This window comes from Myodes glareolus, chromosome 24, assembly GCF_982192425.1.
Source record: "Myodes glareolus chromosome 24, mMyoGla1.1, whole genome shotgun sequence".
NCBI classification, from domain to species: Eukaryota; Metazoa; Chordata; class Mammalia; order Rodentia; family Cricetidae; genus Myodes; species Myodes glareolus.
In genome coordinates this window covers 31,340,584-31,367,244 of record NC_142049.1, presented here as the reverse complement: position 1 = coordinate 31,367,244, position 26,661 = coordinate 31,340,584, and the positions used below count along the sequence as shown (strand labels likewise).

Genomic DNA, 26,661 nt, shown 5'->3' with positions numbered 1-26,661 from the left:
AAAAGGGGGATACTTCCGAGTGAGGTCGAATCCTAGTGCAAAGGAGATTCCAAGAATCTACAAGGATGACCCCAGATAAGACTCCTAGCAATAGGGGATACGTCGCCTGAACTGGCCATCTCCTGTGACCAGGCAAGACTCCCGTTGGAGGATTGGAACACCAAATCAGTCACATAACCTTCGACCTACAGTCTATGGAATATGCTGGGGTAAAGGTGGTGCAGATGCTGTGGGAGTGGCCAACCAGTGACTGGTCCAGTCTGAGACCTGTGCCATGCGAGGGAGCCCAGCTGGAATGCCAGGACCTGGATGGCCAAAGACCTAATATAGAACCAAACATGACAAGCAAAAGAAACAAATAAGATAAAATTTAAAAAATGTCAATGTAATGATGCCTAATGATATTCTGTACACTCATAGATTGGTACCTAGCCCATGGCATCAGAGAGGCTTCATCCAGCAACTGTTAGGAATAAATGCAGACAGTCACAGCTAAACAGTAGGCGGAGCTCAGGGAATATTTTGGAAAAGGGGCAGGAAGGATTATAGGAGCCAGAGGGGTTAAGGACACCATAAGAAAATCCAAAGTCAACTGACCAGGGCTCACAGAGGCCCACAGAGACTGAACTGACATTCAAGGAGCCTGCATGGGATTTTTCTAGGCCCTCTACATATATGTTACAGTTGTATAGCTTGATCTTCCTGTGGGACTCTTAACTGTGGGATAAGGGGCTGTCTCTGACTCTTTGGCCATTTTGGGGACCCTGCTCCTCACACTGGGTTGTCTTTTCCAACCTTAATATAAGGAGAGGTACTTAGTCTTGCTGCAACTTGAAATGCCATGTTTGGTTAATATCATTGGAAGGCCTGCCATTTCTGAATAGAAATGGAGGAAGAGGAAGACTGGATGAGGAGAGGGACTAGGAAGAGAGGAGGGAGGGGACACTTCAGTCAGAATGTAAAATAAAGACAGAAAGACAGAGAGAGAGGGAGAGAGAGAGAGAGAGAGAGAGAGAGAGAGAGAGAGAGAGAGAGAGAAGGAGGAGGAGGAGGAGGAGGAGGAGGAGGAGGAGGAGGAGGAAGGAAGGAAGGAGTAGAAAAAAATCTTTTTGTTTTGTTTTGTTTTTCAAGACAGGGTTTCTCTGTTGCTTTGGAGCCTGTCCTGGAACTAGCTCTTGTAGACCATGCTGGCCTCGAACTCACAGAGATCTGCCTGCCTCTGTCTCCCAAGTACTGGGATTAAAGGTGGCACCACTGCCACCCAGCTAAGAAAGAAACCTTAAAACATGATGATCTAAAGACTTGATTTGCAGTCAGAAATATCATAGTATGTGTCTCTTAAAAAGAGATCTAAACTACATGTTACAAAGGGACTAACTTTAGACAAAAGGCAAAAAAAAATGTTTAAAAGGACAGCACAAGAAAACACACCTGGTGATTAGAGGAAGAGCTAGTGAGGCTATACCAAGGTCTTCAAAATAGATAAAAAATTGTATGAGGACCATAAAAAGTGCATAATGTACCAAAAAAGGCAGTTCATGGGAACAGGCAACTATTATCACACCACATAAACACATACTCAAACACTCACCACACAGACACCACATACACACACACACACACACACACACACCACATAAAAGTAAACCTTAGGATGGGAAGGAGATGCATTCACAAGGAGATGCTTGTGATACATTCACAGGCAATTAATCAGAAACCAAAATCCTAGCAGAGAGTGAAAAGTGCAGCCCCATCTCGGTTCCCAGTGAATTCTCCTAAGCACTTTAAGAGTGAGTAACAATCCCACTTTTTCCAAACTTGGAGGAGACTCTGGAGCACTTCTTGCCATGCAAGGCTGCCATCATGAAACCAAGCCTGGTAAAGAAAACTATAGATACAAAAGTACCTAAGGTGGCAGAAAATCCTTGGCAAATACGGAACGATTGCAATATGAGGTCCACACTCTGGTCAAAGTGGAGCAAAGCAAGAAATCAACAGAAGACAAAAGGCAATGGGTCTCTACCATGGCCTGGTGGGGGGGGATCTGCTGTAGAATAGCAAGAAAGTCAGAAAAGCAACATAAATGCCGGAAAGGCATCCCAGCATCCAGCAAACACAGCATCATTTGTCCCACTGTGAGAAGTCTTATCTTCAGAGACACAGCTAAAATATGTACAAGTAGCTGGACAGTGGTGGTGTTCGCCTTAACCCCAGCGGTCAGAGAGGCAGAGGAAGGTGGAGCTCTGTGAGCTTGAGGCCGGCCTGGTCTACAGGGTGAGTTCCAGGACAGATAAAGCTACAGAGAAACCCTGTCTTGAAAAACCAGAAAAATTAGTAAAAATGTACAAATGATATAAGGAAACAAGGATAGAGACACAGTTGGAACAAAATTACCCGCGAAGCCAGGTGATTGCATTGCTTTTCTACTTTAATATGTATAGAATTTTCCAAATAAATGGTTTTAAAGACATACTTGGATCCACCCCACCCCAATAGGCCACATGCTGGTAATCTCAGAACATTGGGTGCTGAGGAAACAGAACTGAGTTCAAGGCCAGCCTGAACAGGTTGTTGCCGTTGGATTTATGCATGTGTGTGTGTGCCTGCATACACCATGTGCATGTATTGAATGAAGTCATGTCACCTGGAGTGATAAGGCTTTCTCTAAGAGGCATAGACGAACTAACCGCCCCCACCCATGTCGGACCTTCCCTTGAGGGGTTTGTTGGTCAAGGGCATCAGAGAAACTCCGTATTTATGCTACCCGCCATTGCCCTTGGCTGCTTGAACTAGATTTGACCTAGAAGTCTTCTCCCCGAAGACTAGTGTTCACAGGACTGAAAGGAGCTATGAGAACTGCCAAGGGAGAAAAGCAGTAAATAGCCCATCCAACTGTAAAACCTATGAACCAGATTAATTCCCAGCATAGTAAAACATCCCCAAGGGTGCAATAGTGGCAGTCACCATCTTGGGGATAACTAAGAGTTTTCTAATTGAACCTAGTAATATAAGAGCGAAGCCATACTTGATACTATAAAGCCAGCCACAACTTCTGGCTGGTGAAGACGAGAACCCCAGGCAAGAATTACTCCTGTCCCTTTCTTAAATCGCCATAGTTCCTGACTGCATTCTAAACCCTTATCCTCAGCTCACAGATAAGCGCAGCCCTCAGCCCGCAGCAGCGCCGCTTCTTTTGGCACCAGATGCAGACCACAGGAATCTACAATTGATCAGAATGCAGAGAACAGCTCAACACTGGGTGCTCAACCTCTTTCGACACATCTACAACACAACCACTACACCCAGGGCTCAGGGGACGGCACACAAGAGGGGGCACAAAGAGTGTAAAAGCCAGAGGACCAGGATATCTGCCGTGAGACGGTTCCTCTATGTATGACGGGGAGGTTGCACCCATGAAATCTTAACAACATGAATACCTAAACAAGTCCCCCAAATGACAATACCAGTTGGCACACCAGTGCAGATGGGGGAGACTCACAGGCCTCGTTCCTAGATGAAGAACTGCAGGATATTAAATGATGGCAGAGAGAGGGAGAATTAATTTCCTTCAGGGATGGAGTCCCTCCCTAATTGGTTGTCTAATCCGATTGGTCAGTCTAATGTTCTCAGCAGGCTGCACTTATATAAACAGTGTGTGTGTGGGGGGGGAACAAGAGGGATTGGAGTGGGCATGGGGAGGGGTAGAAATGATGTCAATATAGCACTCACGTATGAAATTCTCAAAAATAAAAAAAAAACCTTCATAATTATGATTAGCGAGAACTTTTCAAAGCATAGTACAAAATACATGGATTATAATGCTAACAATTAAGACACATTAAAAAGCCAGATATGGATGGCAAAACAAAAGCCCAGATGGTATTTGCAACTGGATTCAGCAGTGAACTGACATGCAAAGGCTACAAAAAATCTCCTGAAAAATCAATGCACAGAAAGAACGTTTGATGTTTAAAATCTGATGCTCAGAACAGAGAGTAACAGGCGGGCGGAAGCACCGTTATCTTGAGTAAACCAATCAGACAGTCAACTGTGAAGATCTCAGAAAACTGAGATGCCATTATTGTATGACAGTTTTACCTGAGACTATGGGTACGGATGGCAGCATACGCACAACACACCTGAAAGCTGACTCAGAAAGGTCCGGGAGCCAGTGGGCAGAGGTAATTCATACGCTGACATAAAATGCTTACCAAGAAAAGAGGGACTTAAGGAAAACCTAATCCTTGCTTTAAAATCTCTAATCTACTCACACTGCTTTTGTCAATATGACATCAGCCAGGGCCATCTGGGAAGAGAGACCCTTAGTGGAGAAAACGCTGCCATCAGATTGGCCTGTGGGGCATTTCTTGATTGCTGATTGACTTGGGAGGGCCCAGCTCACTGTGGGCAATGCTATCCCTCCACAGGCAGGTGGTTCTGAGCTGTATAAGCAGGCTGAGCAAGCCAGTGAGCATTTCTGGCCTCCAGGTCCCTGCCGACTCCCCTCAGTGATGGACTACAGGTATGGAATAAAGGTACCTCACCAGCTGCTGTGGTCACAGTATCCATCACAGCAGGAGAAAGCAAACGAGGATACTATTACCAACAGGAATCAACTCTCCGTAGCCCTTCTCACTCCTCCACACCTCCTAACTACCACAAATTAACCTCCAGTTCAAGGGTGATGGAAGTCACCTGCCCTCCCCAGTGCCCTTGGAAAGTATCTGCCTCCTTTGATGAAGAACCTAGAGCAACTCTCCTCCGAACAATTGTGCTCACTGCACGTGTCCAGTGTTTGGCTGAAATCTATTAAGAACTCCAAGGGGACTGTCTCTTCTGGCTCATCTATAGCAACATAGAATTGTTTTCTCCAGTCGAGATGAGAGTTCAAACCTCACCCCATGGAACCAGCCTGACCTTTAATTCAAACTGAGTAGGTCAGATGACCTCCAATTCCATCCTGTTACTGGACTGTACCACAACTCCCAAAGCCCTTGTGGTTGTCCTGTTCACACTGGTCTGTCTGGGCTGCCCTCACCAGACATCATACTAAGCTCTTAAAAGAACTATTCAAATATGCTAGAGAAAATGGGGAGAACTTCCGAGCCCCAGAACTTGTGACCGTTCTTCTAGGACTGACCCAGCATGATATGAAGAACAAAAAGTAGCTCAAAATCAACAGTAAAAATAGGGTATAAAGTGACTAAATTCACACAGGCCCTTTGCTGAGGTTTACATTAACTTCCATATCTATTCACAACAACTGCATACTCGTTATGGGATTTGGTCCATTCCATAGATACACAAGCTAAATCCTTGGGATGGGACTGGAATTTGCACACTGACAGTGTGATTTCCAAACTGGCCTGGGTAATCACTGTGACAATGTTTTATAAACCCGAGACCTACAACTTGCTCCAATATACACACTCATGCACTTCTGCAATCATCGACCTTAGTATCGGGGTAAACAACGTTCAGAATCAGACGTCTCCTTAAGAGTCACAATTTCTAACAGAGAAACAACAAAAATATTGATGAACTGACTCAAAAGCACAGTATTTATTATAGACAGAAAAAAAACCTTAAATGGCATCCACTGGGTAACAGAGTAATAATTATGAATATAAAAATATCACAGAACACATCAGATAGGTTGTTTGGAACCAAACGCAGTGCTCATATCCATACAAAATATGTATCTTTAAAGTTGTGTAGACACGAGGCTAAAACAACTGTATTTCTATTTTGCAATTTCAAAAAGACCTTTTCTCCCTCCCATCCATGAACTAGAATGATAAGAGATAATAGCTATTTTGCTGTCTTGTCTTCTAGGAAAGCATCAAAGCAATTTACCTAAGTGTTCTTATATGTCTAACATCATACAATTTCCCAGTTATGTTTGTAAAGCTAGAAAACTCTTTAAACATTAGACAATAAAATAAAGATTTTTCCCATCTCTTCGGCAATGAAAAATTAAAGCCCCAAACCATAATAAAACATCAAACCCCTGCACAACATCCTAAGGCTACATGATATTTACACTCTGCAGAATCAAGCTTCCTCCAACTCCCTTGCCCTGTTCTTTTCTCCTGGGTTTCGAGTTCCTCAGACTGCACCTCAAGAGTTCATGAGGACGTGTTTGGAGCACCAGCTGCAGGTCTGGCCCTATTCTCCTCATCCGCCAAGGCCTCGCAGTATTGTGTGGGCCAGTCTTTGGGGTCCTGATTGTGGACTTTGGCCACAAACTTAAGAACTTTCATCTTGCTGGTTTCCAGGTTGGTTCGCGGGCCCCACTGAAGTTCATAGTCCACGGGATCGGTGTGGGGTATCCTCCGGTACTCCAGGTAACGCTGCCGCACAAAGTCTTCAGTAATGAGTTTCTTTGGGTCACCAAAAATTAAATGCTTCTTAGTGGGGTACACCCCGAGGCGCCGCAAAAAGTCCCAGACCTCGGTCTCGGTGATGGTGTTGCCTTTCATGAAGATGAGCCCCAGGAGTATCATGAGCAGGCCCGTGGTGGGTGTGCCCTGGTCGCCCCTCACTTCGGCGTCCTCCTCCACCGGCTCCAGCATGTTGATAAGGATGTAGGTGTGGCTCTTGGGCTCCAGCTCCACCAGCTTGTACCCGAACACGTACTGGAGGCGCTCGGCGGCCAGCCTCAGTAGGTTGGGGTACACGTCCCGGTAGTCACCCACCACGTGTTTCAAGATGTCGGTGCGCTTGATGGGGATCTTCTTCTGGTCCTTGATCAGCAGAAACTGCACCAGCTCAGCCACCTTCTGCTCCAGCTGCTTCTGGGTGCGCGGCCCCACGGCGGGGGGCGACAGGGAGGCGCGGGAGTCCTGGGACGAGCCGCCCGTACCGCGGGACGTGCTGGGAGCCTCCTCGCCAGCATCTCCCGACTCCCGCTCCCTTTCGGTCTGCGTGCTGGGCCGGCCGCGGCCCCTGGGCTTCTGCAACATGTCACCGGGCCGCAGAGAGCTGACCGCGTTCACTTCGCAGTAACGGCTAGAAGCCTGTGCCCAGCGCGCCCGTAAGGTTCTGGGCGGAAGAGCGGCGCACGCATGACGTCAGGTCGCCTGCGCACTGCGTCCCGGCGGCGGAGCGGTACAACCGGGAGTCAGCCTGAGGGGGCGGGGCATCCGCACTGCTACCGCGCATGCGGAAGGTCTTGGCGGTGGCTGCCGCTTCTGGGCTCCATCCCCGTTTTTAATGAGTATCGAATGGTGTTTATGAAATCATATAAATAGAAAACAAGAACCAAACTCCTCGGCAAGTGTACGGCTGGATTCTAGGGCACACCGGTTTAGGCGCGCTTCATAGGTTTTGCTGAGTTTTTAAGTTAGAAATTTGTATATGGAGCACAAAGGATAAATGTGTGGGCTACTGTGGGGAGGGGTTAAATAAAGTTTAGAGAAAGACCTGGGAAATAAAATAAAACCGTTTATTTGTGTACCAAATGAGGACATGAAAAACCCAGAGGACTCCGTTTGGGTGCCTTTCCTAAGCACAGTCATCCCCCCGGGCCAGTTAATTTCTGTGCAATCCCTGAAGTCTGCAGGGAAATAATTCTCTAAAGCAAGATTTCTCCCACTATTTCCAGATTCAGTTCTCTTCATTAAACTTCAGTCATATGAGTATGAGAAAATACATATAAGCATTGCCAATAATGTATTTTATCTTGGTATGTGAGCTGACCTTTTGGAAGACGTGTTTGAGAAAACTGCCCTGGACATGTACCCATAATTTTAGCAGAAACGTGATGTTAGAGGAATGCTACCCCCAGAGACACTTGCTCTCTCCAGAGGATACCATTTAATTTATGTTGCCAGTGATTGGGGATAGCAATAATGTGGATCTCTTGATTTCCTTTCTTAATACATAAGCTTTAAAGTCGCAATAAGAGAGAAGAGCTAGCATCCCTTACAATTTGCAATGTGTGCGGTTTGTAGATGGTTTAAATTGTGCAACTCTAATAGACAAAATGAGCCATTTCATTAACTCAAACCATCAGCAGTCTGTTGCCATTGTGGCTACAGATCTTAGCAAATGTATTTCTTCTCCATTTACTGACAAAGAAACTGAGCTTTCCTGCCTTCTTAAAGCTACAAAGAAAATAGGTAAAACTGTTCAAAGAATGAACTCAAATTGATTTCCTCTTTAATGCAAATATATTCAGAGGAAAGCAATTTGGATCACATTATCTGAATAATAACATCAAAACATGGTCTTATTAAAATTTCATTAAATGTAAGCAGCATAAAATTTTTGTTTATGATTCAATATGAAAATGCAGAATGATAATGGGACCTGCAATGCAAATATAAAATTCCATTCCATATTGTGATGCAAGTATTCAGAAACCCAGTGAGCTACGAGCAGGAACTTTCTGTTCCATGCAGGGTTCAAAAAGACATTATCAAGTACTGCTGTCAGTTTCAGAGGCTGCCATAGTCAGAATGTGTCCTCCGAAGCTCACATGTTGGAAATGCAATCCCCAATGTAGCAGCACAGTTGCTTCACGAGTGAATGAATGCCATATTCTCTGTAATGGGCTAAGAGTGAGTTTATTTTGCCATTGTAGTCTCTCACCATCTCATGATATAGTGACCCTCTACAGATGTGGCTACCTGCCTTTGACCTCCCAACCTCCAGAGTCATGACTGAAATACAATCCGGCTATTTCCAAATTATTTACTCTGTGGTATTATTTTACAGCTACACAAAATGGATTAAGGTCAACTAAATAAAGCATAACACCATGACATTCTCTTTTATTTATAGTGAGTCGTTCATTTCCTCCAGTTCCCTGCAAATTGAAATCTGTATTTAAGTTCATAGAAGCCTCCTGCAATCTAAAATTCTGCAAAAGGTCCTTCCAGAAGGATCTGTTGTGCCTTAAGCCAAATAATTCCAACAGCCAAGAGATAAGGGAGAAGTGGGAAATAGGATGCGAGTTGTTGTCAGCAATCAGGCTGGTTTCCGGTATTTTCCGTGTTAATTTCTTCACAAAGCACCACGGAACTTCAGCAGTTGGGCTAGCGCCCAGGACTAGAAACTTCGGCATCTTTCAACAGGACCCCCACACAGATAACAGACGACTGTGACTCAAAACACATGAAGAAAGACACCAGTTTTAAGTCTTAAAACACCTTTCTTCATACTGTCCAGAAAGGCAGTGAGAAAACATGGACATGGGGGGACCTCCTGGCATACACTCAGACAGAATATTGTATCCATAATAAATAAATAAGTATTAAAAAAAGAAAACATGGACATGGAACAAGGTTACTAAAACAGAGATTAGAATTTGCAATGAGAAAGTCTACCTCAAATAGACAATGGAGGCCGTGGAGGCTTGGGCAGAAGCTGTGACAGTAACAATACTGATAATGACAAATGGCAGCAGCTAATGCCTTTACAAAGGTAACTGTAGCTGGGAGGTGGTGGCGCACGCCTTTAATCCCAGCAGAGGGAGGCGGATCTCTGTGAGTTCGAGGCCAGCCAGTTCCAGAATAGGCTCCAAAGCTACAGAGAAACCCTGTCTCGAAAAACTAAAATCAACCAAACAAACAAACAAAGGTAAGTGCAAATACTGTTTCTTTAGTCCCACAACAACCCTGTGAGGTGTTTAATTCCTTTCACTCACAGAGAAGCGGATGTGTGAAGCACAGGCATGGTGACCTTGAAAAAATAAAGCCTTGGCGTGAGGGAATTCAGACTAAACACCTGAAAACGCTACTGACACTCCAAATCTCACCTTCCAGACCAACATTATGATACCATTATTCCTGGATTCAAGGAATTGGCTGAGCTGTTTGCTAAGTACCTAGCACAGGGTCTAGCAGGGTGTTTAGCATTCGTTTCCTTCCGGAGGGGTTATGCTAATGATAATCTCAAGGATGATACAAAGTTGTGCATGTGTAAAAGAAGGGAAATCTTACTCTCTTAGGGTCCTTGTTGGGCCGCAGAATTAAATTCATGAGACAAGATTTTAATTTAATTTGATTTTTGTAATCCTGGGGGTTAAATCTGGGGTCTCACATACATTAGGCAAATGTCCTACCACTGCGCTATATCCACAGACCATAAGACTCATTAATTAGATGAAAGCACACACGTTTAATCAAAGTGCTACGGGACACCGTTGCTTTTTTTAATGAAACAAAGTTTCAAAGAAGTAGCAAGACCTGGATGTTTTTGTATTTGAACGAAGAGAAATAATTGTGGAAATGTAACTAAATTCTGTAGCAAGGCTAAAGGAATGTAGTTATCAAAGGTTGTCCAGAGATTTCTTGGCCATGACCCAGTAATGTTTCTTTTCTCTCTGTGCATAGGCACCTTGCCCTTGGAAATTTTTATCTCCTGTTGTAAGGAGGAGAGGAGCTGAGGCTGCCCTTCTCGCATCTGCTGCTTTTCAAGTGTTTTAGCTCAAAGTGACCCTCACACCAAAGTGATGTATTCCGGGTGGCATATTCTGCTAACCTGAGCTAGAAAGGTGTTCATCTTTCTAGGAGCGTGTGCACATATAACAATCAGGGAAAGGTCACTGCGTCTTTAAGGCTGCACACTTTGAGAAATAGAAAGGCTGATTGTTGTTTGCTTGTTTGTTTGGAAGATAAATGAAACTTACCTCCTGGGTGAACCCCACTCTGCAGTGACGTAATGTTCTGCCCATATGTGGCTCAAATTTTTAGCAAATTCACTGTGACTGACAAATGGTAAGAGCAACTCTCTGTGGAAGCCTCGGAGTCACCAAGACAAATGATTAAAACAGACAAGGAATTTCCAGAGGCCTTGTGTTAGTGACCTTTTTGCTTTTATCATCAGACCCCAAGCACATGGGGGCAAAATAAAAATTCTTGGAGGCAAACCCCACACTAGCAAAGATTTCAAAAGCACCGAGCAAGGCTACCCAGCATGCTTTAAAAACATCTCTAAGTAATTAAATGCTGTCTTCGATCTCCTTGGCAGCGAACGCCTGCCAACGAGCTCCAATCATCGTCATTATCTACTAGAGGCTCCTCTCCATTCACTGATATTTCTCATAGAACCAGAAAAAGATTTTAAATCCTCTGACAGCAACACGGTGCTAAAAGCAGGCGAGGACCTTTGGGGAAGACAGGGAATGATGAAAGCATGCAGTAAGCATGCACGAACGGCATCCGGGGTGGGAGTGGGGGTGGGAGGGGGAATGGGACAGTGTGCAACAGGTGTGCGAAGGAGCTGCTCTTGGTGCTAGAAAACAACCATGGCAATCAAGACACCTTAAAGGGTTCAGTAAAGTTCTTCACGTGGGCTCACTATGTCTACCCATCCCTAACAAGATCCTTCAGGTGGATCCACATGGCGGACCGCATAGAACATTTTGCTCCTCGTAAAAGTTGATCAAGCCTAGCAGAGCTTTCCTTGGCTGGGGAGATAGCGCCTTGGCTCCTCCCACAGCCACTTGGCACAGAGCCTCTGACTGAAGGCTCTTTTCAAGAAATAGAAACTCACAGTTACCAAGGGCCTTGATTAGAAGCACTCGGGTGTATTGAGTTACAATCTCAAACCGGAATGAGATTTGATTTGTTTGCTTGGTTTCTTCCTCCCACTGCAATTTTTTCCCCTCTGGAAATTGCCTCTTCCACCTCTAGGAGACCTTTATGCTACTCTTTCTTGCATTGTTGGTGCACGTGATTTGGGTTAAAGATGGTGATTATGGCATTCAACCAGCATCTTTCAAGGGGCACTCAGATGGGTCCTCTTCCTTGCGCTAAGCTGAAGGGCAACATAGACCTTGCTGTAGTTTGCCCCCCCTCCAAAAAAAAAACCTCTCCCTCATGGTGATGCCGACTCAAAAGATACCGAAGAAGTGGAGAAATAGTTCGAATCCTGCCGTCTGACTCTCTGTGTCCTGAGTTTAAGGTTAGATTCCTTCAGATAACTGGACCCTGGGCATCTTTCACCTAATCTGCTTTGAGCTGCTCTCTGGCCCCTGAAACGAAATGAGCTTTAGCTAAGTCTGCAGGTACACCAAATTTCCAGAGGAAAAAGAATACAGGGGCAGGAGACCCTGGTGCACAGGGACAGGAATGGGGGTAGAGAAGGTGGCTACCTCCCCTGAAGACCTCTTAATACCATGGGAAGATACTGAATACAATCTCACACAGAGTTCTGTGGCTGGGGAATTTGCTTATATTTTATTGTTAGGAATACAGATGTGGGAGGCAAGCAATGAAGGGCCACACTTGTATGTGCTTTCTAGCCACTTCCCCCTGGAGTTTCAGACAGCTTGGAGGATACCGTCATATGTCACTTATCTTGGCAGGTGATTTTGTCACTGAGTAGACATAGGTGGTGTAATCTTATAGTACCACCAAGGCATCTGAGGTCCACAGTTGATTGAAATGTTATAGTGTGTGATGCATGGCTCCACTTTAACCTACCTACTACTCCAGATTATTCATGTTTTGACCCAAAGCATTTCTCCACAGGCCCCAGCATGCAAGAAACGGGGCCTCATTCCTTTAAAGCACATTTTGGCCTGCAGTAGAACTGTGCTCACAAGGCAGGGGCACCAAAGAGAACTGTCAAGGCTAACAATGCAGATAGGTTTTATGAAAACCATATACATTGAGATGGAAAATAAAAGTCAGCAGAAAGAAATAGATAAAATGTCCTAAGTATGAACAAACATCAATAAAAAATAAAAATAATAAAAACTACCCAAGGCATACAGGAGGATCCCGTGTAAACATGGCTATGGGTCCCCAGGGAGGCGACTACAAACAGAAGTAGATGGAACTGGAATCCTGGAACATCGTAAATTTACACAGCCCATGTCTCTGGTTCCACATCCTTTCTGGCTCTCTCCCTTTGACTAGCAAGCTGAATGGCAGTCTTTCAGGGCTAGAATGAGATAATCAAGGGTCATGGATTCTCCAAGGTCTGCAGAGGCAGGGACAAGCAAAGCCCCCTCATGTGACCTTATGCCACACACAAAACAGGGCAAAGTGGGACAGTCCCACGCCAATTAGAGCTGGCATTATAAAACTATAGACTGAAAGAAGTAAGTTCGTGTGACCTTGACACGAGCAGCAACCTTTTAGATACAAGACCAAAAGCATAGCTGATAAGCGAGAAGACTGAGAAGACTGGGCCCGGAGGTGCAGGCTGTAAGGCTGGCGACATGGAGTATAACTTAGCAAGGGTATGACTTGTGGTGTGATGGAAATTCCAGAAATTTAGAACGTGGAGCAATAGCTGTAAATATGCTAAACGAACTCCAAAATAGTACTTTCGGCAGGTATAGTTTGTGGTGCATTAGTGGTAACTCAATAAACCGTATTTTAAAAAACAACAAGTTAAGGCTAAACTAAAAGTCTCTAATAAGCCAAGTGAGATGAAACAGAATAACAAACCAGCATTGGGAACTGTCAAGTAGATCAAGTCACACGCCCAGACTTTCTGCAGTAACAACAATGAAAAAAATTAAATGATAAAATCAATCAAAATTCAATGAAAGAGTTTCCTGTGGGAATAATGATTTCAGTCACAATCAGCAAGCACGCTTATTTACATTTTAGATTAACTCTAAAATAGGCACCTTTAAAATATGCAGCACTGTTTAAGAAAAGTGATTTTGTTTGAGTTTTTGCCACCAACTTCCTGTGGGTTCAGGCAGAAAGTCTCAAACTGGTTAGGTATCAGCCTTTCCCTACAGAAAGAAGAGTCTGGGTAGGCAATACACCTCAGTTTTAAAGCACATTATTCTATGAAAGAATTCAAAATGAAAAACCATAGATGCATATTGGAAGTAATTAAAAGCCATTCTAATAGTTAACACTTAACTGTTAGCTGTGAGTGTGTGTGTGCGAGCACACACACAACGGTGAGAGTTTATGTGTATCACATCTATGCAAGTGCCTGTGGATTGGAGTTACAGGCAATTGTAAGTTGGTTTTAGGAACCGAACCTGAATCTTCGGCAAGGGCAGCAAGTGCTCTTAACCACCGAGATATCTCTCCAGCCCACCTAATTTCTTGTTTCTCAGGGAATTCACTGGAGGTGTCGGGTGAGCTATAATGAGTTTCCTATCTTGGTTCTAGCTTCATTTGAGTGCTAACACTGTGACTTTTAGAACAAAGAGATATTTCCCCTTAGAACTACCCAGGAAGCAGACTTCAATGAGGACGGTGACAGTCCTTGAGGAACTGGAAACGGGAGCTCTGGCTGCCCCCTGGCTTAAAAGCCATGCACACCAGCAGGCTTTATGGGTCCCATCCACTAGCCCAGCCTTAGCACAGATTCTAGAGAAAGGGAAACATGAAGGGTAGGTGGCAGAGTGAGTTATGAACACAATGTAGGGCAGTGCTTCCCAGGTGGTGTTTAGCCACTGCTAAGAAACCACCTGCTACCTGGAAAAAAAAAATCCCCCACATTGGAATCAACCTATCAGGCTGGAGAGATGGCTCAGCAGTTAAGAGCACTGGCTGATCTTCCAGAGGACCTACATCCAATTCCCAGTACTCACATGGTGGCTCACAACCTTCTATAACGGGATATAATGATGCCCTCTGTTGGCAGACAGGGCACTCATACCTAAAAAAAATACATTAACAAATAAAATTTTCAAAAGAATCATCCTATATTGGGAAATGTGCTTCAAAGCGACCTGGGAATTTTGCTTGTGGCTTTGTGCCTGATTCAGGGACCTAAGATGGCACCTCTGACCTGGCAGCAGGTGCCTCAGGTGCCTTTCTCTCTCCCCTCCTCCCCCCACCCCACTCTCTCTGTATTTAACTCATCATCTATGGGAGTGCCTGGGGCCTCTTTACTGATTTAGAAGCTGCCCTTCCAGCAAGAATCTTGTGTGTCGGTTCCTCCAAAAAGGGACTTTGGGGAAAAGCTAGTGAGAGCCTGCTATTACTGGCTCCTGAACTACCTCTGACCTGGCCATTTTGGTTACCTCATCCTAGCCATAAGCATCTTATTTATCTTCCTCTGTGTTTCAAGCTTTGCCCTGTTAACCCTTCATCTCCCTTTTATCTCCAGCCTCTGTCCTCACTGCAATTTCTGTGAGTAGCCTTCACTATGAGCCAATTTCTCTGACTACCCACAAAGCAAGCTCCCGCCTCAATAGCCCAGTAAAGGCAACCCAATCTAGACTATTCTGAAAATTTTAAAATAAATTAATGCCTGTGAACATTTGTGGAAGATATGCTCATGACACATGGTTTAAAACTAAATTTGCTCCCATGTTTCTTAGGCACATTATTTTTTAATTCCACACACAACATTGAAGAAACCTCTACTGCAATTAAAAAAAATCACAAAGCAAAACAAAACAGCTGTTTAAGTAGAGTGGATTAAGTAAGCCTCACACAGAATTACATACACATCTGCTCTCATCTGGCGCAAAGCTTCACATGTTTCATGTACCCATGTACCATCTTGAATGTCCCCCAAGGTCATGTGCTAAGACTTGCTTCCCAGGTCACTGTGCAATAAAAATTGGTAGAGGCTTTAGAAGGGGCATAGGGAAAAAAGGATTTGCAGGGGTAGGGTGAAGTGGGGATGTTGCCCTTGAAGTGGTTGTTGGAAATTTGGCCGACTCAGTTTCTCTGCTCCCTGATTACCATGAGCAGAGCAGTTTCCTCTGCTGTGAACTCCCCCAGGATGTTCTGTCTCTCTACAGGCCCAAAGGCAACAGGGCCAAGCAACGTGGGACTAAACGTTAGGGTTAGGGTCTCCTCGCCAAATCGTGTTCGTCGGCTTTAATGGATCTCGGTGCCAACTATTGCCTAAGTATGCCGTCTGAGACCAATAAGGTTCTGTGCGTAGGGAAAACGCAGTGGCCATAAATGAGAAAGACTGGGAAAAAAGAACGATAGTGGAGAAGCCCGCCCACTTAGCTGACTGACAGGTTTCTGTCTCCAAGCGGCCCGTTTGGTGGCTCACAATGCACTACAGTAACAACGATGATTACTGTTTTGCTTAATGTAGACAAATGTAACACTGTCTCCCCAAGCCGTGCATACACCCATTGATGCGCTTTCTCTGGAGGCCACAAGCTTGGGAGTACTGTGCTTTGAACTAACTGGAGCAGTGAAGGTCCCTCTATTTTGCCTCATGTTCTAGGGGACAAGAAGTAAAAGTCTTACAGAAATGTGATCACTTTCATGTTTTTCGAGGCAGGGTTTCTCCGTAGCTTTGGATCCTATCCTGAATTAGCTCTTGTAGACCAGGCTGGCCTTGAACTCTACAGAGATCCATGTGCCTCTGCCTCCCTAGTGCTGGAATTAAAGGCGTGCGTCACCACTGCCTGGCTCCTGCAGAAAAAAATACTAAGAAAATAGTATGAAAATAATTCAAACAAGAAGATTGGTGCCCAAACTCCTTGTTTTCATTTTGATAGACTTTAAAGTTCACAGTGTAAATTCTGGGATATGTGTATATGTGACCCTGAAATACCCCTGGTGGATGGGGTCACTTCTATTACAGAATTAAAAGGCCTACCCCTAACTTCCTGTGAACGTGTAAATCGTATGCTGGCTAGCAACCTTACTCCATAGGAGAGCTGGACAATTCATCAGTTATAAACTTCAAGTGGGCAATCGCTAGAAATCTACCAATAAAGGGAACTAATTTCTCCCCAGATGCTACTGTGTTTGCACGGCATGGTTTTTATTTTTATTTAGTGCATATTAACTATACAAGACAACGAGTTTTGTTTAACATTTTCTTACACCTATAAATTGTTCTCCGATCATGTTTGCTCTTTCAACCTCCTCTTTGGAATCTCCCCCGTCCTGCTGGTCTCGTTCATGAAAGAGATATTTTGGCTGCTGTATGAAGCTGTCACAGCTGTCAAAAAGCTTTGAGAAGGAAGGAAGGAAGAGAAAGGAAGGAAGGAAGGAAGGAAGGAAGGAAGGAAGGAAGGAAGGAAGGAAGGAAAATAAAAGAAAGGAGGGAAGGAAGGAAGGAAGAGAAAGGAAGGAAGGAAGGAGGGAAGGAAGGAAGGAAAATAAAAGAAAGGAGGGAAGGAAGGAAGGAAGGGAGGGAGGGAGGGAGGGAGGGAGAGAGGGAGGGAGAGAGAGAGAGAGAGAGAGAGAGAGAGAGAGAGAGACAGACAAACATTCCAGGGAGTAAAGAAACTTAATCTCAGTAAGACAAAACAAAGGAAGTCAAAAGTTTGGGTAAGAAAGAGGCAGAAAGTGGAAGATGAGAGGGATCCTGTAACACCAGGGAAAATGCAAAGACGGCAAAGGAAAACACCTAGGAGCAGCTCTGCTGAGGAAGTGAGGGAGAGACCGCCCTGCGGGTGTTCAGCAGAGCAGCTGCCTCTGTTCAGCTGGCCTGGCCGCAGCACTGCTCACCAGCTAGGAAGCTACCCTGGGAAGGAGGACCCTAACTGCACGAAAAGAGCCAGAGCTAGACTTTCTGGAACTTCCCTGCCCTCTGAAGCTGGCAATACCATTCCCTAATTTGGGATGGATACAGCAAGACTCTTAATTTTATTTTTTTCTTTTTTTTGAGATCTTATTAATCCCACAAGTTTGAACAAAATGGTAGGAAAGACATCAACTAATTTGCTGTTTCCTTGGATGTAGCCAATCACTAGCTACATGCCGATGAAATTTCTAGAATGGCTAGATTATTTATAATTATCTAAGTGGTCCACACTGTTCATGCATCTTTCCCCCAAGCACATTTACTTCTAAGCAAATTGCCCAATTCAATGTGGTTATTATTCTGGACATTTAAGAGCTATGTACTGGGAAATTTCACCGAGTAATTAATTAATGTGGATACATCTGTTATGCTAATCCTTCATTTCTAAGTGTGATTATTAGATGCAACTTACAAAATTCAGCACAACTCACTGCCACTTAATATTAACAGCCATCCACATTCTTACGTGATGAACCTTACTCAAGAATGCTCTTTCTAAATTTATAAACAAATTATGCGGCACATTCCATGGATGTTAAATACCAAGCAAGTGTTTGAGAAACGGACACGTGATCCTATCCAAGTCAATGGATTGCCAGAGATATTTTGGGTGACATCTGAGAGATATTTATTTGCTCTTCAATAGAGGCTATAGGCAAAGGCAAAAGAAAACTGCCCTTTTATACTGCCATTTCCCATCTGCTTGTATGTCCCTAAGTAGTGGCAACCACCTTATGGCTAAGATTTAAGCCAACACATTAAAAAATACATTAAAAGTGGGGAACTAGAAAGAATGAAAGTCCTTGACTTGGGTAGACTGTGATCCACATCCATAACATTTTGTCTATGCACCTGCTCTGGCATAGCTTCCTTTGTCAGGATTTTGTGTTATGTCGTATTTCACTTGCTGCCAAAAAACAGCCCAAAAGCTTCCCAACCAACATGACAGACTAGGTAGATAAGTAGGAGAATTGGGCATCTGGCTATATACCAAATTCACCTATTAATACGGGGGTCCCAGGCGAAGCCCATGTGCCAGCCGCCCTACCTGTCTCCGCTCTGCATACAGCTGAAGGGTGAATCTGAAACGTTGCTGAAGTTCAGATCTTGGTGCACAGGAGACGACTTCCTAAATATAACCCAGCAGCACAGACACTGAGAGCAGCAATTAATAAATGGGACCTCCTGAAACTGAGAAGCTTCTCTAAAGCAAAGGGCATGGTCAACAAGACAAAACGACAGCCTACAGAATGGGAAAAGATCTTCACCAACTCCACATCGGACAAAGTGCTGATCTCCAAAATATTTGAAGAATAAGAAATTGGTCATCAAAAGAACAAGTAGTCCAATAAAAAATGGGGAATAGACCTAAACAGAGAACTCTCAACAGATGAATCTAAAATGGTTGAAAGACACTTAAGGAAATGCTCAACATCCTTAGCCATCAAGAAATGCAAATCAAAACAACTCTGGGATTCCATCTTACACCTGTAAGAATGGCCAAGATAAAAAAACACTGATGACAACTTATGCTGGAGAGGTTGTGGAGTAAAAGGAACACTCCTCCATTGGTGATGGGTGTGCAAGCTGGTACTGTCCCTTTGGATATCAGTATGGTGATTTCTCAGAAAATTAGGAAACAACCTACCTCAAGATCCAGCAATACCATTTTTAGGTATATACTCAAAGGATGCTCAATCATACCACAAGGACACATGCTCAACTATATTCACAGCAGCATTATTTTTCATAGCCAGAACCTGGAAACAGCCTAAATGCCCTTCAACCAAAGAAGGGATAAGGAAAATGTGGTACATTTACACAATGGAAAACTACACAGCAGAAAAAATAATGACATCTTGAAATTTGTGGGTAAATGGATGGATCTAAAAAATGTCATATTGAGTGAGGTAACCCAGACCCAGAAAGACAAATATCATATGTACTCACTCATAAGTGGCTTTTGGACATAAAGCCTGGAGTTGAGTCTGGCCTTCTGAGACTTCACTTGGTCTTGCTTTGCTTAGGAGAGGACAGGGAGTTACAACCCAAATGTCTCAAGGTCTTTAGGAGTATGAATATCTTTTGTTCCTAGACTCATGCAGAACCTCCAAGTTTGGATTGTTTTCTGGCCCCTGTATTGTAATGTTCAAGCCACAGGAAAAGAGAAAGTTCCTAACCAATCAAGCACACATTCTCTGCTCTCCGGTGGTCACTAATGGGGCCTGAAGCACATCTTTATCCAGAGGAAGACCAACCATCCTCACAGTCTATGGTGGAGCACATATGTAGCATTCACAGTTAAACCCAGGGATCCAAAGTCAGGGATAATCTGCAGGTCATACGTCACATGACCTGGAGAGATGCTTAGTGTGTGCTGGAGACCAGGGTGGGGAGCAGCCGCCCCACGGCAGAGTGTAGCTAATCAGTCAATCCAAGGCTTTCCTGAGCAGCAGACAGGGATGAGGGCCTTGCAATCCAAGGGTTTCCTGAGCAGCAGACAGGAAGGAAGATCCTGCAAGGAAGTGCAAGGAAGCTAAGTGTAGGTACCAAGGTCTTTTTCCCTTCTCCTGGCGATTGCAGGGCTGTGTGACCTCCAGCTCCCTGGAGATTCTGTACTAGCACTGGCTTGAGGGGGGTTAGCTTAGGAAGAACCTGTCTCTCTTTGTTATGGTGATTCCACCTGTATTTAAGGTTTTAGCAGTGGGCTCCACATGCCTGGCCTCCCCCAGGTGATTCTCCCTGAGGCTCCGGGGCCTTTATTCTCCTTCCTGCTTCTGTTGGGAGGAGGCCTTGCCCTTTTTGATCCCGCTTGCCCACTTCTATAAATACTCGACTTGAGTTTAATAAAGTTGTCATTTACTCTTGTAAATGAGCAAGGTCCTTTTTTGTGTGTGTCTGCTTTAAACCCTCAGGACAGTCGTCCATTCTCATGGACCCGAGTTCGGGAAGGCGCGTGCCTGGATCGGATGTGGATATCCACAGAAAAGTGCGGGGTCTTACAGCTAAGGTGCCAGTTCTGAAGGGACTGAGCTTTCTTCTTTGAAAGCTAAGTTGTAACTGAGGCGTAAGGATGATTCAGAAGAGAAACTATCTCCCCTCATCCCACCCCAGCCATATCTAAAGAGACAATTTGGTAGAGTGATTTCCCAGCATGTCTGTGGTTGTAAGTTTAAACCCTAGTGTGCGCATGTGTGGATGTACACCACCACAGAGGAGGGGCCAGAGGGATGAAGGGAAGAGGGAAAGGAAGAAAGAGAGCGAGGTTTGCCTGCTCATTCGCTATGGCACCATGGAGAGAAAACTATCCCTGCATGACTCCATCTCTTCCCAGGAATGGATTTGGCCTTAAATGTAACTATCAGAGTCTGAGCTGCACCCACACCAGACTGGGAAAGATCTAGACCCAAGCTGATGAGTAGAGAGAGCAAACTTGAAAGCGACCACAGAAACACAGTGGTTTGGAGGAAGGAGGCAGCCAAGTTCTAGAACAGATGGCTACGGTGGAGCAGAACTAATAGCAGAACAGAAATAGACTTTATAATAGAAAGACGTAATGAGAACACATAAGGAGCTATTATTGGAGTGTCATAAAACGCTACTAGGCCAGAACGGAGCTTGGGGTTTTAATTTAAAATTTTAGAAGAGGAACGGTGAAAAAGGAATGGTGCCCACGGAAAGAAAGCACATTATGGTTTTAGGGGACCAAACGAAAGATGTGGCCCATAATGCAAGGCAAAGAGTTAAAATGAAGCTAAAAATCACAAATGAAAGATGAAGACATGGAAGACAGGAGCAGGAAGCACTCTGGGTAAATAACAGGAACTGGGGAAGGACACAAAGCTATGCCAGGGAGTAAACAAAGGGGGGAAAAAAAGGCCCATGTCAAAAGGACCCATGTCAAAAGTGTCCTGAAAAGTCCAAATTTACACACACCCTGCAAAAATCTCTGAATTTTTAGCAATAAATCATATAAGCATCGATGAGTTTCTGGGGATAATTTTACACCATAGTCCTCACCTGTGATCATAGAGCGGCGCAGACCAGGAAAGACAGACCAGGACAGTGGTGAGAGAGAACACTGGGCTAAGAATTTTCTCCCCAGGAGTGCTATCATTATGCTAGTACAGAAGAATAGATTAGTGGACACACAGTGTTAAGATGCAAAGACTGTCTGTGTACGCTAAAATAAGTCTGCATATTCCCACCAGGCACAAAGTAAACAAGGATCCTAGGAAGGAGAAAGAGGATGGCAATCAATATTAACAACAGATTTTATAACGCAATCACTTAACAATGAACACACTGTGGGAAATGGGTTGCCATGTGACTTTGACTTATATTTCAAAGAATACTTGACAAACCTGTTGTCTGAGGTTTTCTGTCCTGCCCAGTTTCCACAGTCGTTAAGTCCCAAAGAAATCACACAGAGAGTCTACATTAACTATAAGCTGATTGGCCCATTCGCTAAGGCTTCTTATTAACTCTTATAACTTATATTAACCCATTATTCTTGTCTATGTTAGCCACATGGCTTAGTAACTTTTTTGGCGAGGCAGTCACATCTTTCTTCTTCTATGGCTGGGAAATGACTGTAGAGGAATGGGCTTTCCTCTTCCCAGAATTCTCCTGTTCCCATTGACCCACCTCTGTCCTGCATATACTTCCTGCCTGGTTACTGGCCAATCAGTGTTTATTTAAAATACTATTGACAGGATACAGACCATGGTCCCACACCACTAACCTATATATACATAAGCTGTATGGGCTAATCCACTCTTCATTGACCACACATCTGTGCAACCTTCTAAATATTGTCATTGATGATACTGCAGTGGTACTTTTATATCTAAATGCAGAGAAGGCATAACAATAATCATTTCATAGACGTTTTCAACTTCATTACTCCTATGGAACCACTACAGGATCCTGCCCGTCATACATGGGATTCAGACACTGATCAAATGCGAGGTGGGCATGCCCATGTTTATAAAGATCTCAATATCGGTCATAAGGATCCTTGAAATGAGAATGGAAAATATTATTAAAATCTGAATTCAGATAATCCTGAAACACCTCAGGAATGAGAGCAGGAGGACCCATGTGTTTGGCTGGAAACTCAGCCTCAGTCCCACTCCTCCTTCTCCCAAACCCTGCCCCCCACAGAAAGACCACCAAAAGACCAGACTCCTCCCCCAAAGCTCAAGACCTCACCTACAAGGTATTTAAGCTCTGGTCCCTAGACACACCTGTGATTTCTCTTCCTCCCTCCCCCAATTTACTCCTGGGGGGCTTGAGAATCACTTGAGAGCACTTAGCTCATTGAACCTGGATTTTCATTTGGCTTAATCTGCCTTATTGGGTTGGTGGAGAAACCCACTACCAGGGATTCAAAAATACCTATCAACATGAAGTGCAGAAAAACACTCTTCCAAAGGCCTCAGATGGGCACACAGAGAGGGTGGAGACATCCACTGGTCTCTGCTGCCAGGTCTGAATCTCTTGCCATGCCTTTCTTTCTGTTAGACACTACCATGAGTAGGGACTGAATGCATTTTATATAGTGATGCGAACAGGAGATAGAATCTGGAAGTTTAGGGACAAGGACCTCAATTCTTGCCCTTGCTCAGAAGCCAGAAATACCTATGAATCTATCCTGAGGCCAGAGATGCAAGAAAATTATGGGGTTCTGGTTCCTGCTTCTTGTTACTGCTCTTCTGTTAGGAAGCTGCCTAGAACCTGCCTGTGAGGGTGTGTCCAGATCTTCAGTGCAGACACTCTGAGGGGACAATGTTTCGCCAACTGGACTGACCAGTTCACTCCATGCCTCCCCAGTTTACACCGTGAGTCCCACTAAAAGGCACCTAACCCAGAAACTTGATGACACCCATCTCTGGGACCCTGCAATACAAGAGCTCTAATGATCAAGCTCCTATGAACCCATGGACCCATAGCTCCTTTCTAAACACCTGCCTTGTTGTGATCTGTGAGCTTCATCCTTTGGTCTGCAAGACCAGAACCCAGCAGCTCTAAGTGGCAGTGCTGAGCTGTGGTCAGCTCCTGGCATCTTAACTCAGACTAAGTCCTCTCAGCCGCAAAGCATCCCTCACAAAGAAGGACTAGATTTTCCCAGTTCCAACAAGCTTCTGGGTTGAAAGTGCTAAATGTGACAGATGCGAGTATTAGAACCTCTAAAATGAATGGCCTACTAGGAGCTACTTAGGTCACAGTGGGAGCGAGTTTCCTCTTTTTACACACTCTCTAGGCATTATGACACCACCTACCACGAGTTCTCAGCTGAGTGAATTTAATGCTGGCACATTTAACTGTGAGTTAAATAAACTTCTTTTTAAAATATATATATAAACTATCCGCATCTGGGTTTTGAATTACAGTAACAGAAACTAGACCAATATAGGTAGTATTCTGCCAAATCCCTCGCTAGGAGGCAATGGCAGTAAGCTGATTTATGAGGCCGAGAGAGGGTCTTGCCACGTCCTTTACCAACCTTGTCACGTCAGCAGCGGTGTCCCTTCCTCAATTTCCAGCTCCTTTAGGCACAGAACAATCTCCGTGCTCCTTAAAGAAATGGCCACCAGCAACAACAGAATAGTGTGTATACCATCTGCCCATAAACGGGAAAAGCACAGAGGAAAATGGAAAATCCTAGGACACAACCAAACAAAATTAACAGAAAGCCTGAAATCTGAATAGTCTCTGGAGCTTATGAACTCAGAATTTCAAAACTGAGTTTAAAACAATTCCAGATCCAGATCACTGCACTGGTAAATTCTACTGACCGTTTATAGACGAAATAACCTCAACCTCAACTGAGTGTTTCCAAGGAGAAAATGGAGGACTATTCCCTCAGTGTCTCTTATGAAGACAACATTACGATATAAAAATATGGCAAGGACATTTTAAAAATTGAAGACTAAAGGCCAACTTCCCTCGTGAATATATAATCAAAATCCTGAATAAACACTAACAACAAAAATCCAGTGAGTCAGCAGGAGCAGGGTGAGGTTCAAATACGGAAATCACGTTCATTTAACATTCAAAAATCAACCATGGCAGCATGCCATATTATCGGAATAAAGAATTCACTTCATGTGGTCTTTGCAAAAGAAAGGCGGATCAAACAGTCAGAGCCCAGCAAAACTCTGCAAGCTTGAAACAAAAGAAAACTCAGTCACTCAAACAACTGCACAGTGTCCACACCACCATGATATGCTTGGAATGTCCCCTCTATGATGAGACACGAGACAAAAGCCCCTCATGTCCACACATCACTGGAAGACCAGACTGTGGAATCAGAAAAACGAAAGAAAAACCAGACATATTTAGAAGGAAAAAAATTGTTAGTAGTAGTATTGTTTGTTTTTGTTTTTCAAGACAGGGTTTTGCTGTAGCCATCAAGCCTGTCCAGAATCCAGCTCTTATGTGCCAGGCTGGTCTCAAACTCACAGAGACCTGCCTGCCTCTGGCTTCCGAGTGCTAGGATTAAAGCCATGCACCACCATCATCCTTTCTTACTTCTAGCAGCAGTTATGAGAACCAAAGGAAACAACAGGCAGAGAGATTTGAAGCAGAAAGTCTCCTGGGCTCCCTGGCCTCACAGGGGCAAGCTGCCTTACAGGTTCACGCCCATGTGAGGTGCATTGTAAGCAAGGATCCAGCCTCTGCTATGCTGAGCCACTGAACTTCCAAGGGTTTTCTGGTGGACGCTACCACAGCGCAGACTCCCATGCTATCAGACATCTCACTCCTGCCTCAGCTGCACTTGGCATCCCTCAGCTCTGATGTGTCAGTCTGGTTCCCTGCTGGGCTCACAGGGGACAGGTTCATAGCTGCACTTCCGTACTTAGGACTCTAGGGTACTTGCTTATTCCAGACTGGAGACCAACCCTTTAGTGTTTGTCCTTGGCCCCCTACCTTCTCCCTTCAGAAGTCTGCTGACTGATTCTGGAGCCTTTGTAGGACCGGGGCTCCGTCAGTCAATTTCCTCCTGGTACCAGGCTTTGCTCTCAGCCCTCAGCAGGGGGAGAAAGCAGAAAGAAGCCCACCCAGTCACTATACAATGGCTCATTTCTCATCCTTTCAAAATGCAGCTGACATTTCCCATCTGTCCAGTTCCTTTGAGAGTTTCAATCTTTCTTCTTTTGTTCTTTTAATGTCATTTTAATATCCTTTTGTTCCTCTACTGTTCACTCACATCATCTAATTTTAATTGTGTTTTGGGAAGAAGGGTTATAAAAAGAAATACTTGTTGGGTGTGTATTTACTTTAAATATTGCATTGTAACTATTGCTAACAACAGCACATCTTTAAGGCTTACACGGGGTCATTTTCTTCTGAGAAGTTCAAAGTACATTTTAAATGTCAGGTTGAAGAACAAAAGGAAAATGTCATTATTACCATTTTAAAGTTAGATAAAGTGAAGCCTCGTGAAAGCCAAGAGACTGCTGTGTCTCTGCTGCTGTGGCCGTGGTGTAACCTCCTATTCTCAGGTCAGGGTCTCCTGGTTTTCCACTAAGGTCCCACTGTGAGTGTGCCATTTATATTCCCTTAGAAACTATTTTCAATTGCATTTATTTATTATATATGGGAGTATACATGTGCTATAGTTTACACGTGGAGGCTGGAGGACAACTTCAGAGTTGGTTTTTTTTTCCTTTTTCCATTTGGGTTCTAGGGATCAAACAAGGGCTTAGCAACAAGTGCCTTGCCCACTGAGCCATATTCCCAACGCTCATATCCAAGGTTTTTTTTTTTTATGTTTTACTTTAAGAGAAACTTTCATATCCATAGTCCGGAGAAGACCTCATTGAGTTCTCAGCATAATGCAGTGCATGCTATGGCCCACTCCCAACTACAGGCACCATTAGGGTGAGCCTTCACAGAGAAGGAAACCTAAGGGTAGAGCTTGTAACATGAGGGCCGACTTGTTGGGGTATCTGTCCCACCTGGTACCCCACAGCCGGCAAGTCCCAAAGAAAATCACACACAAGACTCCATAAGATTATAAACTGATTGGCCCATTAGGTCAGGCTACTTATTAGCTCTTATAACTTATGTTACCCCATTATCCTTATCTACGTTAGCCACATGGCTCCGTACCTTTTCCAGTGGGGCAGCTTACATCTTTCCTCTCCGGTGGTCTGGGCAGAACTGGGGAGGGAGCTTCCTGCTTTCCAGAATACTCCCAGTCTCTTTGTT

General features: G+C 44.3%; 2 protein-coding genes across 2 annotated transcripts in view; both read right to left on the bottom strand.

Annotated features, from left to right (window-relative positions):
• Positions 1-26,661, bottom strand: part of Entrep2 (endosomal transmembrane epsin interactor 2) — a 409,195-nt gene that overhangs the window by 109,132 nt on the left and 273,402 nt on the right. The gene's annotated exons all lie outside the window — the stretch shown is intronic.
• Nsmce3 (NSE3 component of SMC5/6 complex) lies at positions 5,535-7,074 on the bottom strand. Its single transcript, XM_048434766.3, has one exon. The coding sequence runs from the start codon at positions 6,963-6,965 to the stop codon at positions 6,129-6,131; it is 837 nt and encodes a 278-aa protein (XP_048290723.3). The 5' UTR covers positions 6,966-7,074; the 3' UTR covers positions 5,535-6,128.

Bases quoted from the DNA above. Each gene is read 5' to 3' on its own strand.
- Nsmce3 (XM_048434766.3), bottom strand. From the start codon at position 6,965: ATGTTGCAGAAGCCCAGGGGCCGCGGCCGGCCCAGCACGCAGACCGAA.